At 41.7% G+C, this 14416-nt stretch overlaps 1 protein-coding gene across 1 annotated transcript in view; it reads left to right on the forward strand.

The window, feature by feature from the left end:
* The window catches only part of unc80 (unc80, NALCN channel complex subunit), a 90620-nt gene that overhangs the window by 71173 nt on the left and 5031 nt on the right, over positions 1-14416 (forward strand). The window contains exons 49-57 of the mRNA XM_075891430.1: positions 1085-1195; positions 1530-1761; positions 3198-3401; positions 4507-4602; positions 8916-9086; positions 11421-11544; positions 12460-12660; positions 13359-13454; positions 13957-14045. Coding sequence (XP_075747545.1) covers positions 1085-1195; positions 1530-1761; positions 3198-3401; positions 4507-4602; positions 8916-9086; positions 11421-11544; positions 12460-12660; positions 13359-13454; positions 13957-14045 — 1324 coding nt within the window. The remainder of the gene's footprint in view (positions 1-1084; positions 1196-1529; positions 1762-3197; positions 3402-4506; positions 4603-8915; positions 9087-11420; positions 11545-12459; positions 12661-13358; positions 13455-13956; positions 14046-14416) is intronic.

A 14416-nucleotide genomic window follows, 5' to 3' on the forward strand; every position in this document is an offset into this window, starting at 1 on the left:
TCCATATTCACCGTAGATTGAAAAATTTTGTAAATGTTTGACAGCATTGTTAACGCTAACCTAACCGCTGAGCTTTCTGTTGTGCTAAAGAAAACAGATACCATAAAAAATTGACCGTGAGTATCTTTAAAGGCTGATGGGTGGAATATGTGCTGGAGATGGTGGTTAAAGTGAACAATGACTAGGTAGTGTGGGATGTTGTTGACCACTAATGCATGGGCATCTTAGTCTAAGTTTTAATCAAGCTGCAGTCGTTTCACGCATTTCAAGCTAGAAAATGTGCAGAAAAAAAAAAACGCTTTTCGAGAAATTTCATTCACTAAAAGCAAGAAATTACATTGACACTTTCGGACATGCAGCTGACATACATATTCGAAACAGAGCACACATGCTGTATAGCTTACCTGCGGAATGACAGATGTCAAATGTGTGACAGTGCAACTGTGTGTGCCTGCAACTGTGTGTGCCTTACAAGAGATTGATTAAACTTGAATGATCATTTATAAGCTTCATTCACTGGATGTTCAATGCAACTTGCCTTAGCGTTCAGGTCACATGAGCGGGCACTTTTCTTGCAGCAGTGCACATCATAGAAATGTTCAGTTTCTGCACCCATCATTACCTCTAGTATTATTTGAAGAGACCTGAGAACAATTATGAGCCTGAGATTAAAGGAGCAGTAGAGGCAAGCACTGAATCAATCTGCACTGTTAGATGCATAGCTCTTTCAGAAACGCTATGCAGAGAGGTGGCCTAGTTGCTGAGGAATGGGCACACCATTTTCCACTATTCAAATAATCCACTAGTACAGATCGACGTACTCGAGTTGGTATCTTATACTATACTGTGGGTCTCAGAGGCCTTACTTCTTGAAGCAGAATTACTATCTGGTTTCGATCGGAAGTCTGCAGAGACAGTGCTATATCACAATGACTACATAATGTTGATGGTGAACATTGTTCTGAAAAAAAAAAAAGGATAAATACTAATAGATTTATGTTTATGGCTGTAGCAGTATGTGCTTCATGATGCGTAGATAGCTTCTTTGATGTAATGTTACTCTTGCTGTTGGCTTGCTGTGCAGAAATTACACCGGACCTCAAAAAGCGATCGACCTGAGGGGTTCTAGCATCAAGAATGCCTCACGAGGTGCTTGTTCGCCTCCTTTCGAAGTTGAGGAAGACCTGCCGTCAAGGTGAGCAACATCACTGCCAAAAACTCACTCTTGTTGCCTACAAAAAACAAATATTGTACGCACAAGTGCTAAAGAGTGTCAGGCTTGCGTTAGAACTTCCGAAGAAACTTTTTTATCCAGTGGTTTTTCTAGACCATCACATATGCACAACAGTGAGATCGTGCGCTTAGTTTCGCCTCTTCACTGCAAATTGAAAAGAAAAAGATAGCATGAAAGGGAAGTGTTGCGTTGGAACCCTCCAAGGTCCCAATTTTTCCAGCATAACAATAAAAGTGGAGTCGCATAGCTTTACTATTGTTTGTTCTTCACACAAATGTTTACTGCTGTGTGGCAGGTTTGTGAATGAGACGCTGTACGGGTCGAGGAAGCCAGCTGGAATTCACTATGAACGGGACGATGAGGACAGTGATCTTCTGCGACTTGAGTTCCGACAACCACGGGACACGCTGCTATCAGTGGTGGCAGAGTTTCTCACTAAGTGCTCAGCCCGCCTGGCTGATCTGAGCAAAAAAATCCCCGACTTGCCCAGCAAGGCTACCGAGCTCCTGGATGTCAAGTGCCACTTGGTACGTTAGACTTGCTTAAGCACTGTGTGAATTATATTTGACCGAGCTGATCGGGGGGGCTACTCTTTAGCATTTGGAGCATGTTGCCATGTGCATGCCCCCTTGTGTATTTATATAACTGGCCCATTACATGTGTAACCACTGCCTTGCACAAGCCATGCCAGAATGTTTGGGAGCCTTCCAGAATATTTTAGAACCTTTTGACAAGCAATGCGAATATATAACTGGCCCATTACATGTGTAACCACTGCCTTGCACAAGCCATGCCAGAATGTTTGGGAGCCTTCCAGAATATTTTAGAACCTTTTGACAAGCAATGCGAACTGTAGCAATTATATTGGACCTAATTCGGCCACCAAAGCTAATGCTTGAAGCTTCACTGCCGCAGGTATAAAATTCTGATGCACTTTACTGCCGAACATTTTATTTGACAGTCGAGCACTGTTCTCTCTGCTATCAGTGAATTTTTTTATGCTTGACTTTTAGATGCGGAGCATCTTATACTCGCGCCTTGTAGTGCGCCGTCCGCGCCGTCCGCACCGCTTCTCAAACATTCGACAGCTGACGCGCGCGCATGCGCCGTCGCGCCGTCGCCCACTCTTCCACCATCTGTGCACCCTTCCTCCTCTACACACCGCGTTCGACATCTACAATTCTCCTGATTCTCCAGTGGACGCGCATGTGGCGTCGCGCTTCGAGAACATTCAACAGCTGACAGTGCATGCGCCGTCGTGCTGTATATATACTCAAGGTCGGCGCTCGCTCGCTCAGTTGCCGCTCGTCGGTTGGTTTGTACGGCGTGTCGACGTCCAAGGTCGCGGTGAAATGAATTCCAACGAATCCACAAACACAATGATCGACGTCCCTTCGACCAGCACCGCCCTTTCGCATACGTGTGTACGTGTTCACTCATTTAACACCCCCTCCTACAACCACGTTAACCAATTTAGCCATCGACCCAAGTAAGTCGCAATTTAACACCCCATTTCACAACCACGTTAACCAATTTAGCCATCGACCCAAGTAAGTCGCACTTTAACACCCCGTTAACCAATTATATGGTCCGCATCCTCCTCAGTGTTCCCCCGAGGGAAGCTGCGGGCAATTTTTTTTAATTGTGGGGCACAAGCTCCCCCGAATAAAGAGTTACACATTTCCCACTTTTTCTGCAACACTTGTCACCATCACACCACATGAAAGCATGCAAAAAGTTAGAAGTGTTCTGTCCCAAGTAAATTCTTTTGTCTGCCATTGTCTCATTGTCCTATTCAACATGTCAACATGCAGCTTTACCACCCTGCCCAACTCCCTACTCTTGTCAGTTGTGCCCATCTCATTTTGTCTGTGTGTTTTGTTGTGTATTAGAAAGAATAGCCTCCTATGTTGGCCTAAGAGTTTAAAGGGGCTAGATGAATGAAGGTACTTTCCTTTCATAGCGTCTGGCGGAGGTGGCTCACAGTCTTCTCAAGATGGCTCCATATGACCCCCAGACCATGGCTTGCCGAGGCCTGCGGCGCTACCTCAACGAGGTGCTGCCACAGTCGGAGTGGGCACAAGAGGCTATGAGGCCTGCCCTTATCATGGTCATTCGACGCCTTGACAAGACCTTTACCAAGATTGCCAAGAAGCCTGCCATACGGGCAAGTCTCACACTTCCCAATTCCAAGCTTATATAATTGGTTGTTCTCATAGTGATTGAGAAGGCAAGTGCTCGATTACTGTTTTTATCACTCATGGCATCTGATATCATGCATTGTACTAGTCACTTATCTAGAATGGGTGAACATTTCTACTCTTAACTATAGTAGTGGTGTTTGTATGTGACTGTCGACTCGCATTCGTTTATACTGGGTAAAGGGTTCTATACTACAACTCCATGAAGACACGATTCTACACAATTACATACCCCTCGTGACATGCAGCTGAGTGCTTCAATGTGCCTGTGCCATTTTAAAGGTTGTCATATAACTCTTTTTTTATTCATAACCTAACTTGCCTATGCTGGCTATTCTGAACACCAACTGATGCAACTTCAGTGAAACGAATGACAGCTAAATTTTTTGTTCTGACTTGTCAACATTGTCTGCAGCACTGGTGAGTCATTGCATATTGCTTCCTGCATTATAGAAAGTCGCTGTGAAGTCAGAAGCTGCTGGTATATGTTTCCAAAACTTGGAAGAATGTAGCTCATGTGTTCTGGAAATTTAAAGTTTTGGATGTTGCTGTGGCAGGAAAAATGATGTTCTGTTGGACATCACAGCTACTCTTCATCTACCATACTTGGTAGATGAAGATTTCAGGTTCAGGTGCCTACTTTTAATTTCTTTTTGCAATATGAAGTCTCGTGCTTCAATGTTCTATGTTTTATAAAGATATCTGCAGCCAAAGTGCTGCCAGGGTGCCAGTTGTTCTGATAGAAGACATCATATTTTTCAACTACTGATAGTTAGATTCCACTGCCAAAAATTGTGCAAGTAATATTATAAGCAAACTATACATACATCCTCAAAAGTTTACTGTAAAAGTCCTACTGCAGGTAATTATGTAAGAAGTGTACTTTTTGTTTTCACTTTAGCGTCTAGCCTTTGCATGCTTAGATTATAGATAAATTGAAGAATATAAACTGTCTAACTCTTTACTTCATTACGATGTCAACGCAATTTGTACTGCGATATTGGTGTAATCAAACCTTGTTTTTTTGCTTACACTTGCCATCATTGACTGGATTTGCTCATTTCATTTCAGAGGCTTGTTGACTGGGATGCAGCGCGAAATCTGTTAAAAGGTGTCTACATGACACTCTACAAGCATCCATACATTGCTCACCTGCCTCATCTAAAGGTAATTTTTGTGTGAAGCCTTAAAGAAAATGCTACGACCTCTCAAATGAACATAGTGAATATGATTCCTGAATGTGTGAAATGTATCACACACAATCTTACTCCAAGTCAAAGTCACTTTACAATTTTAGGGTACATTGAAATGGAAAACAGTATAACAAAGGAGGGTCCTATAGTCAAAGACTGTGAATGGCCTTCCCCTTTTTTCACAATGCACTGAGAAAACTGCAAATGTTACTTGCATAGCTACATTTATGCTAGAGTGAGTAGATGGTTGGAAGGCTGACTTAATTCTGTTGCAACATTTCTGCAGTATTAGTATTCATTGTCTGAGTGTTCAGTTGCATGGTTGAAGAAACATTTACTGTGGTTCATTAATTAGCACATGTAGGAAGCATTTATGTAGCAGAATCATTTGAGCAAGACATTTGTGAAAGGTCTTCTTTAGTAAAGAGCAGTTTGCCAGCAAGTTGTCATTAAGATTTCAGACACTTAGAATATGTGTTATGTTTTGATTAGCGATGGGCGACTACAAGTTAGTTTTGAATTCAATGCAAATTCAAAGCAAATGGTTTTGAACTGAATACTTTGAATAGTTATATCGCATACTATTAAAAAAAATGAGCATTTTCGTCTTGACCCTACTAACTTTAACAATATTTTCATTAATTGGAATGAGGCATATGTAATTACTAGTCAAAATCTGCTACAACGAAACTGACAAGGCATGGAAAAAATTACGTTAAAGCAAAAATTTTGTTGTAGTGAAATCGAAAAAATATAGCTGATCTGAGCTACAAAACATAAGAATGTTTATTCTCCAAATTCAAAAAGTGTCTGCTGCTTTCTATTCTGTCCCAGCAGCGTCACAGTGTGATTTTTACCCTTGTTTAGTGAGAACATGGTGAAAAGCATACTGAAACAACGCCTAAAACTGCCTTCGTCAATGAACCAAACAATTGCATTAACACGTTAACGCCCAGCAGCTGTCCGCTATCAAAGTGTATCCGACAACGCCGTGATGGAGGCAGGGTATTGTGGAGCGGCGACTTTTGCCTTATTCTAAGCCATTCTTATGATCCATTACTCGCGGCTAGCTGATTTTGTTGATAAACCGGATGAACAGCTGCTCTGATTGGTTACCACACTGGCCAAGCGCGAACATAATGATAAGCATTGGAATCGGAAAAGGCATCGTTCCGAGGTTGCACCCAGCAGCTGCATGAAGGAAACCATGAACCATAGAGTTTCATACAATAATACCTAAAGAGGAATCTGGCGCTAGTGTCTATGCGGGCTCCTTCAGCGGCGCTTGTACCCCCATGGGAATTATGGGAAGTACAGGCTTCGGATCTGCTTCGGATGGATTACAATCTTGACATTCGCGAACCTTCTTTTCCGAGTGTAAAACAAAGTGATAATAACTTATAGTTCATTGAATCTTACTTTATTTATTTGTGCGCCAACTTTATTGCAAATTATTTTTGTTACAAGGTGACAAAAGTGAAACCGGGGCAAATTTAACCACCAGAGTATGCATCGCTCTTCCATTGTTCCAGACTTGTCATCAAAATTTAATGAATTATTTTTTACAACACTTGAAAGCAAACATGCTTGTTTTTCTCTCGAAAGTACACATTATCTATTTATGGAAATAAGGGTACAGTATTAAGTGAGAAACAATTAATGTTTCATCTTCTGTGACGCTAGGTGCGTCTGCCCAAATGGTCTGCCCCCAACGCACTTCTGGTTCTGTTATGAAGCCGAGTCAGTGAGGCGTGACGGTGCGTCTACTTAGCTTCATCACCGTTTCACAGTTGACTAAAATGAGTTTAGGTGAGGTGCGCTCATGGAAAAACATGAACTTGATGCGATATCCTGCACTGGCATGAAACGCTACATCTATGCGCAGTGGTGAGTGGATGACGCCTCGTTTGAACTGTCAAATATGACTCCTAAAGCTCGAACATCGCAGCTAAACAGGAGACCTAATGGTCTTCAGCCTCTTCGAACAACAAAGGCACTGCTTCAGCGCTTTTCACCACACCCCACTACCCGTGCTGTGTGAAGAATGAAACTAAAAGTGTAGAAAAAGGTTTGTAGACAGTTCACTAGCTAGCCCTATCCAATCCGAAGCCTGTACTTCCCATTATTTCCATGGGGGTACAGGATCGCAGCACCAGATTCCTCTCTAGGTATTATTGTATGAAACTCCATGCCATGAACTGAGCGACCGAGCTTCAGCTTTGGATTGTCTGTGGCTCAAAAGCAAGCCCGTGGCAAAAGCAAGGTTGGCAGGGCAGTCTCATTGCTATCGCTATCGAGCATTGGCGGCGCCCATGTTTTCTGAACAGCGGCGGTTTCTGGTGGTGCCAATGCGTGTTTTAGACTTCGTTGACGCATTTTCAGGCTCTGAAAATGCATCGAAATGTTAAAGATTGGGTTCACTGCATAGCAATAAGTATCTTAGCCTGGAATTGCATCGTAAAATTTTGTTGAAATGGGACGACCGAAGAAAAAGTCTTCGTTGTGGTGACAATATTTATGCATTGACTTCTATGGACTGCTGACGGGGTATTGTGAATTTTTCGTTGTAGAGGAAATTTCGTTGAAGTGGCATTCGTTGTAGCGGAGTTTGACTGTATCACTTTTCTTGGTTCAAAGTGAAGTGGAAACAACTTTGAATAATAGCAAGATTTGAAAAGCAGTAGAATGCAAGTTACAACTGGCATGTTATGTGAAGCTTTAATAATGACTACATTCAGTACATGTAAACCTGTATAACACACTTTTAGACTTAAAAATAATTAATCTTGGAGAAGTACTATTATGTACATTTAACCTTTAAGTCCGACTTAAAGGCAGTGTGGATTTGTTCTAGATTGTTTCATGGCATATTACGCCCGCACTGCAGTGATTTTGCTTTTATAGAAGGTTAAATGCGTTCAAATATACATATAATTATTCGTTTTGGATACTTCAAAAACTGGAGTAATATAAATTGCTATCGAAGTGGATTCGAATACTAGGGGGGGGGGGGTGACATTCGTTGGAATATTTTAAATGCTCAAATATTTGCTCATACTTAGTTTTGTTGCTTGATGTGCTAGCTTAATTTATCTGAACAAGTTTTTTAAGTTCAGAGCTTCCGCCCACCAACTGTAGTGGAAGTGCTGCTACACGAGGAACATATGCATTTTTTTTAGAAGGAAATTATGTATGTTATGAAAAAAAAAAGAAAAAGAAAGACCGTTTTCCTTCTATCATGAAAACAGTGAAATGAACATTGTAGACATGTCTTTCTTTAGCGTTTCTTGCTTTTAATGATGTTATTTTTAGTATTCTCCTAAAGGACATTAAAGGCATATATAATTTATGTCAGAGAGAAAAGTCAATGCTTAAGAGCATGTGAGAGACCAATATGATGTGCAGTAGCACTTCAGTAAACGAGAAGTTAGGATAAATATGATTCATGATTCGCACTACCGATGGGACATTCTGGAGTACAATACCGATGACCGGAAAAGCCTCAATACAATTAATCTCAAGTACTATTACTTCATCTGGTGGAATGGCTGACATAATTACGTAGCATTATATGTTTCTTGATAGAAATTATATGCTAAGGCAAAATTTGATCTACTTCTAAGTTTATTTCTGGAGAACACGTTTCTGTCATAGTGGATGGAAGCTTTTTACTATGTCACTGACTACTCCTTTGTGACTATCAGAAAAACGAGTCAACATTTTATGACCTTTACTTTTTTTATCTGATGGAAGCTATTTGTATTGCATACACGAGTGTTTGTGTATGCAGAGGTACTGTTCAACAATGTTTAAGGATGGTTTGATGTCCTAAAGTAAAACTGAGAGCTTCCTACATAAAAAAAAAAAAACTGATCTGAAGTGAAACAATGTGATTTGTATACTCACCTTATCTCATTGTACATGTCCTGACTTGTAGATCAACATTTTACACTCTTCAGAAGCTGGTGAAATAGTTTGTGGAAAAGAACTGAAGCTTGTACATTGTGCACTTAATGGTTGCAATTGTGAAATTGTCTGAGTTGCATATGTTTGCCATCGTTTGATATCGTGTAGCACGTGTAGCATTGTGGTTTCTAAAAAGGAAGTGGTGCAGAACATGCTGCCAGGCAACTAACTGCTCAAATCCTAATCCAGCTTGCTCTCTAGAATCTTGTCTCAATCATGGAGCTTGTAAGTGTTAAGCAGGAAGTTGCAGCAGCTGACAAAAAAGCACAAAGCATCGTGGAACAATTTGGCCCTAATGCAGTTCTTGATTTTGCTTTTCAGTCACTGGTTGCCATTTGCCAGAGCATCATTGTGGGTGATCAGAACGCATCTTTGGTAGCCGAGAGCAGTGGCAACGTTTCAGTGTCAGCGGCAGCTTTGGCTCAGTCTCCACCACCAGGATTTTGCTCTGTGGCTGTGCGACTTGTGACCATGCAAATGGTCGCACTTGGGGTGCGTCCTTTGGCCTCTTATGCTTACATTGCAAGTTTTTTTATAGTACCTTTTTAGTGTGCTTAGACAAAGCAAAGTGTTTGGCACCTAGTACTTCTTGCAATGATGCATTTGAGCTTCTGTAGAAATTTTGCATCTACAATTGCTTTTGCATTTTTGAGAGTGCTGTGTGTAAATGTTGAAGGTGCTTACAGCCAAGGTTTCATAAAATTTTCTGTATCGCAACGCTTTGAGTTAGTTGAGTCGAGTCGAGTGAGAAAGTGAGTGATGAGCCAGTGTTGTGTGTGCATGTGCGTGTGTGCCCAGAAAGAGGTTTGAGTACTTGATGTGCTTTATGGTATGGATCAGAATGATGAGTACTGATGTCACTTTTGAACTGCCACTATGCGAAAGGTGTACAAGTTAAAGCATTATGAGATTGTTATTGGGAAAAAATTATTCTGTACGGTTTTCACAGCAGGGAATTTCCGATTCCTCTACATCCATGAAGTCACCATTCACTGAGAATCTGTCTCTGAGATAGAGGTATTAGTCAATGAGGATCAAAAAATGAACCTCGATGCAATGTGACACAAAACGTAGGACACGGCATGAATAATTACGAAGCCTGACACACAAGCACCTGTGAATACACGTGCTCTCTGTATCCATTTCTTCTTTTTTGACACTTTAGTTGCTGTGCACATTTTATGCGTCCTGCATTTTTTTTTTTTTTATTCTGTACTGGTGCAATTCACAAAACATACCGTATTTTTGTGCGTATAACCCGCCCCTGCATATAATCCGCACCCCTACTTTCAGCTCACCGAGAAAGAAAAAAAAAATTCCCATACCGTCTTGATCCAGTCCACGAACAAGTCACTGTTCATCTACGCGTTCTCGTGTGCGCGCACCACCACACCGGCAGGCAAATGAATCTTTGGTAGAGTTTTCCTTTTCAAGATGACGTACGGCCGCAGTTGCGTGCCGTCGGCGAGGGCACAAAGCAAGACTGTGATGTGCAGTTTCGTGTTCCCGCCAGTCAGCACGCTCACCGAACTGCTGCTCGTCTTCTCAATCGTTGTGTCCAATTGCATTTCAAAATAAACAGGAGTTTCATCCGCATTGCCGATTTGCGAGAAAATGTAATTGTGCTGCTTTCGCAGGGCAATTACATATCTCTGGTACTTGGGCAGCTTCTCCTCATAAGAAGCCGGCAAGCATTGCAGTCCGCCGTCTGATTGAGAGCCCTTGCCGCTTCATAAAGCGGTGCAGCCATTTGCGGCTCGCACAGAACTCGTGAGGTAGGCCTAGCTCTCTCGAAAGTCGCCGCGCTTCCACTTGGGCCATCTCGGTCGATACCGCGTGACCCCTGCTTTTCACATCTTCGATGAACTTTACTAGCTCCGCCTCCAGCTCAGGGTAGGCACCGGTCTTGGGGCCGCGAAATGACCTACGGTCGCGGTGCGCAGCTTGTAGGCTCCCTTTCTTCTTTCTCCATAGTCGCACGCAGAACTCGTCCACATCGTGCCGTCTTCCCGCTTCGCGATTTCCGAATTCCTCGGCGATGGTGATGATCTTAAGCTTTTGCTGTGCCATGAAGGACTGCCGCCGTACGCTACTCATGGTGACAGAACAGATCGACTTAGGCTTCCACGACTTAGCACTACCCTTTCTAGTACACTGTAACAGCACCCTGGAAAAAACAGAACCGAAATGCATGCCTGCTACCGCGTCAAAAAGTAGTACATAAATTTACTGATAATATCTCTATCTCTCTCGCAAACGTCCATAAAATATACTTGTGGTGTGACAGTGAGATTTTACACTGAACAAACGAATTGTCTCTCCCCAAATGTTTTTCTAAACGCTTCAATGATGCAAGCAAGCGAAACCAAAATCGGCCGCAAGCTGCCGTGCTACTTGGGGAGCAACACGAATTTGCGGAAACCGCCTCCATAGCCTTCGCTACACTGTTAAGGGGCTTCACAGCACAACACGCATTGCTGTGAAGCAGCACTATAGGAAAAACCCCGTGTATTATTCGCACCTCCACTTTACCACTGAAATTTTTGGGTTTTTGGTGCGGGTTATAGGCGCGAAAATACGGTAAGTGTTCTGTGATGCTACTACAATATGAATCAGCTTAAGTTTACACCACAGGAATTGTCAAGAGTCAGTGTAAGTGCTGTGCTTGCACTGCATTGTAGTGACTGCAGAACAATACAGTTGTAGCTTGGTAATATTCGGTCTGGCATTATTCCAACTGGCTAAGTAAGATGAGATGCAGAAAATTGTTTCAAAGATTACTTGTGACTGTCTAGTGCACTTCTAATTGTATAATTTGTAATGCAGGACTCGCTCTCATTGGAGAGCATTTGTGGAGGCTCATCTGTTCTCTCAAGCACTGACAAGACCGAAATTTTTCTTATGAATTTTATTCTTCCCCTTTGCATCAGAGTGAGCAGTGGAGTAAAAGGTAAAATCTTTACTTGCTTGTAGAGCTTATTTGAAATACTATATACACTCCATTTCATAACAGTGTGAAATAAAGTATAATGGAGTGCTGCGTAAAATGGGAGCTTTGTATAGTGTCGAAGCTACCCTATGTAACATGCTCGTGTGTTCATTCAAGACTATCGTGTGGTTGAGAATGCTTAGTTCTAAGAAAGACAAATTGTCATGTTGGAAGAAAAATAGTCTAGCTACAGATTCATTCACTATATTGCACTCCCGATGTCTTGATTATACTTTAAGGTTGACTAAACTTAATGCTGGCTTCCGAAAAAAAAAAGAAGTGTGATCGGTATACTTAGTTCAAAGAACAGCCATGGCATCAGATAAAACGTGCATGCTTTCATTGAAATTACATGCCAGAAGGTTTGTCGCTTTAAGCTGATTGAATATAAGTAGACTCATTAAAAGGAACCTGAAGGGACCAGAGAAATAAGTTTATTTAAAAAAGGGTTTCGTTCACTGAAAGATGAACAAGGGTGAAGAGTACAAGAACAAAACATATCTTGTTAGAAGCACGTGTTCGATTTAAGCAGCAGTTCCATTCAACAGATTTCCATTTACGGAGAGTCTGTTGTACTGAAAAAGTTTGCTGGCAAGGTTATGCTTGCACTGTGATAAAACAACATTAAGTTTCCATTATAGCTCACCGTAGCACTGCATTTTTAGCACCTTACATCTCTTACAAAATTAAGTAAATTTCGAAGAAGACTGTACACCAGATTACCCAAAAATTCATATATTTGCATAGTATTTGGCAATGAAAGTAATATTCAGTGCGCGTGACTCTACAAGCAGATACATTACCATAGCTTTAGTGGCTTTTCCAGCTCCAGCTTAGCAATATGTTGACCACAGCACACGGCGCATACTTTTGCAGATGTGCCCAAGATGCGTCAGATGGACATCTCCTTTGGTTTGACTGTGGTGTTGAATGCCTTGTCTCCCGCTGGAGCCCACAAGCACCATCCGTCCAGTGCTGTGGGAAAGCCACCATCAGAGGCCCAACAGAACACTGCATCAACGCGCGAGAAGTCGTCCAGTGTCGTCAGAAGCTCGCTGTACCAGATTGGATTCCTTGGTAAGCATGCATGCACCGCTGTTTTCATAGCCACCAGATTAATGTCAGCACGTTTCATTGTTGTGGCTTACAGAATGAAATGGTGCATTGCATAACAGTTATCTTTTGGATTTAGTTTTGGATATGAACTCCCATGCATGGCTATCAAAGCTTTCAGTAAACTTCAATGGAGAATACGTCCTTTATGTTCTGTAGCCGATTTATGCATTACCAGTCTGAGCTTCGTGCTTTCCCACTTAGCACAAAGTCAACCAACCATTCTTTGCTACGGTATAAATGACTCCGTCACATGCTATTAGAGGAAAATCAGCAATGATATCTTGATCGTTATTACGATGTCAAACCAAACATTTATGTACTCACTGTCCCATGTAGTTATCTTTCAGAGTTATTTAATTGCATGAATTGTGAAGCTCCTCATAGGCCTCAACCATTACAACTCCAAAAAGTAGTGAGCTGATATTACTGGCTCGAGCGCAGCCTGGGGGGCAAAAATTTAAGTAATGTTTGCCTGCAAAGCCTCCAGTGTTAGATGAATGTTTCAGGGAGAAAAAAAATACAGAAGCGCTCGTCCTTGTGTATCGTTTTCTTTCATTGTTTGTTAAGTGCAAATTACCTTCAAGCTTCATTTTTGGCTTGTTTGTCCATCTAACCTATCTGATGTAACTTTGCTTTATTTTTCTCTTTTTTAATCACAGGGCTGAAAATTCTGATCGTGTGTTACGAGAGACAGCTTGTAGGCGACTGGCACCGAATAGCACGATGTATTCGTGAACTTGGAAACAGGTTACAAGGTGAGTTGTCATACTTTACGAAGGCCTCAAGACAGGACTTTTGCTTAGCTCTATCCTGTTCGCCTCTTGTATGCTGCTGACTTTGTGACAGTTCCCATCTGTAGTACTTCACTGAAACTTTTTTTATCCACGAGGGATGGTCTCTGCGTAGCAATGTTCCATGTCTGCAAACCGGTTATTGCGTTTAATACTGGATCATGAATGCCACCTATGAACGCAAGAGCGAATTCTTATTGGAGCATTGTGGAGGCTGCTTGTTTTTTTTTTTTTTTATAATCATTTATAAGCATTTGTACATGCATTCAGTGCCATTGCAATGTTGATGCAGCACTACGTATATATTTTTAGCTTTGTTTGGCTTTTATGACTACGTGAACCCAAAAATTGTGTGGTTTCTGATTTCAGCTGCGCTCCGTTCCTACAATAGGATAATTCTTTAAAACTTAAAAGTCCTAGACGTGTTTTAAACATAGTATTCCTTTCTCGCACTATCTCATTCTAGGTGGACTCGCTCTTTGGAGCTTTCTCGACTTTGTGGTTACTCACCGAACACCTCTTTATGTGCTGCTGTTTCCACTGATTAAATACAAGGCAAGTCCTCAAATCAAGAGTTTGATGAAGTCCCGTATGATTGGGGAATGGCATTGTAAAAAGCAGGGACGGAACTTTGACCATAAATAAAAAGAAAACAAAAGCGTTTCGGTTGCCACAAAAGAACCTTATTCACAATGATATTGTGAACAAGGTTCTCATGTGGGAACCAGCTCATTTTTTATTTTGTTTTTATTTATCACCAGCCTTCGATTTCAGCATTTTACAAGGCAAGTCTCATACTATACTGTTGCATGAGCCTGCTGCAAAATATACCTTACCCATGATGATGCATAAGGCATGTTGCCTAAAAACCAAAGGTCATTCGTTCCTGAATCTGTATCATAGCAGCACAAGAAGTTGGCTTGTTT

This window comes from Rhipicephalus microplus, chromosome 1 (genome assembly GCF_043290135.1).
Source record: "Rhipicephalus microplus isolate Deutch F79 chromosome 1, USDA_Rmic, whole genome shotgun sequence".
NCBI classification, from domain to species: domain Eukaryota; kingdom Metazoa; phylum Arthropoda; class Arachnida; order Ixodida; family Ixodidae; genus Rhipicephalus; species Rhipicephalus microplus.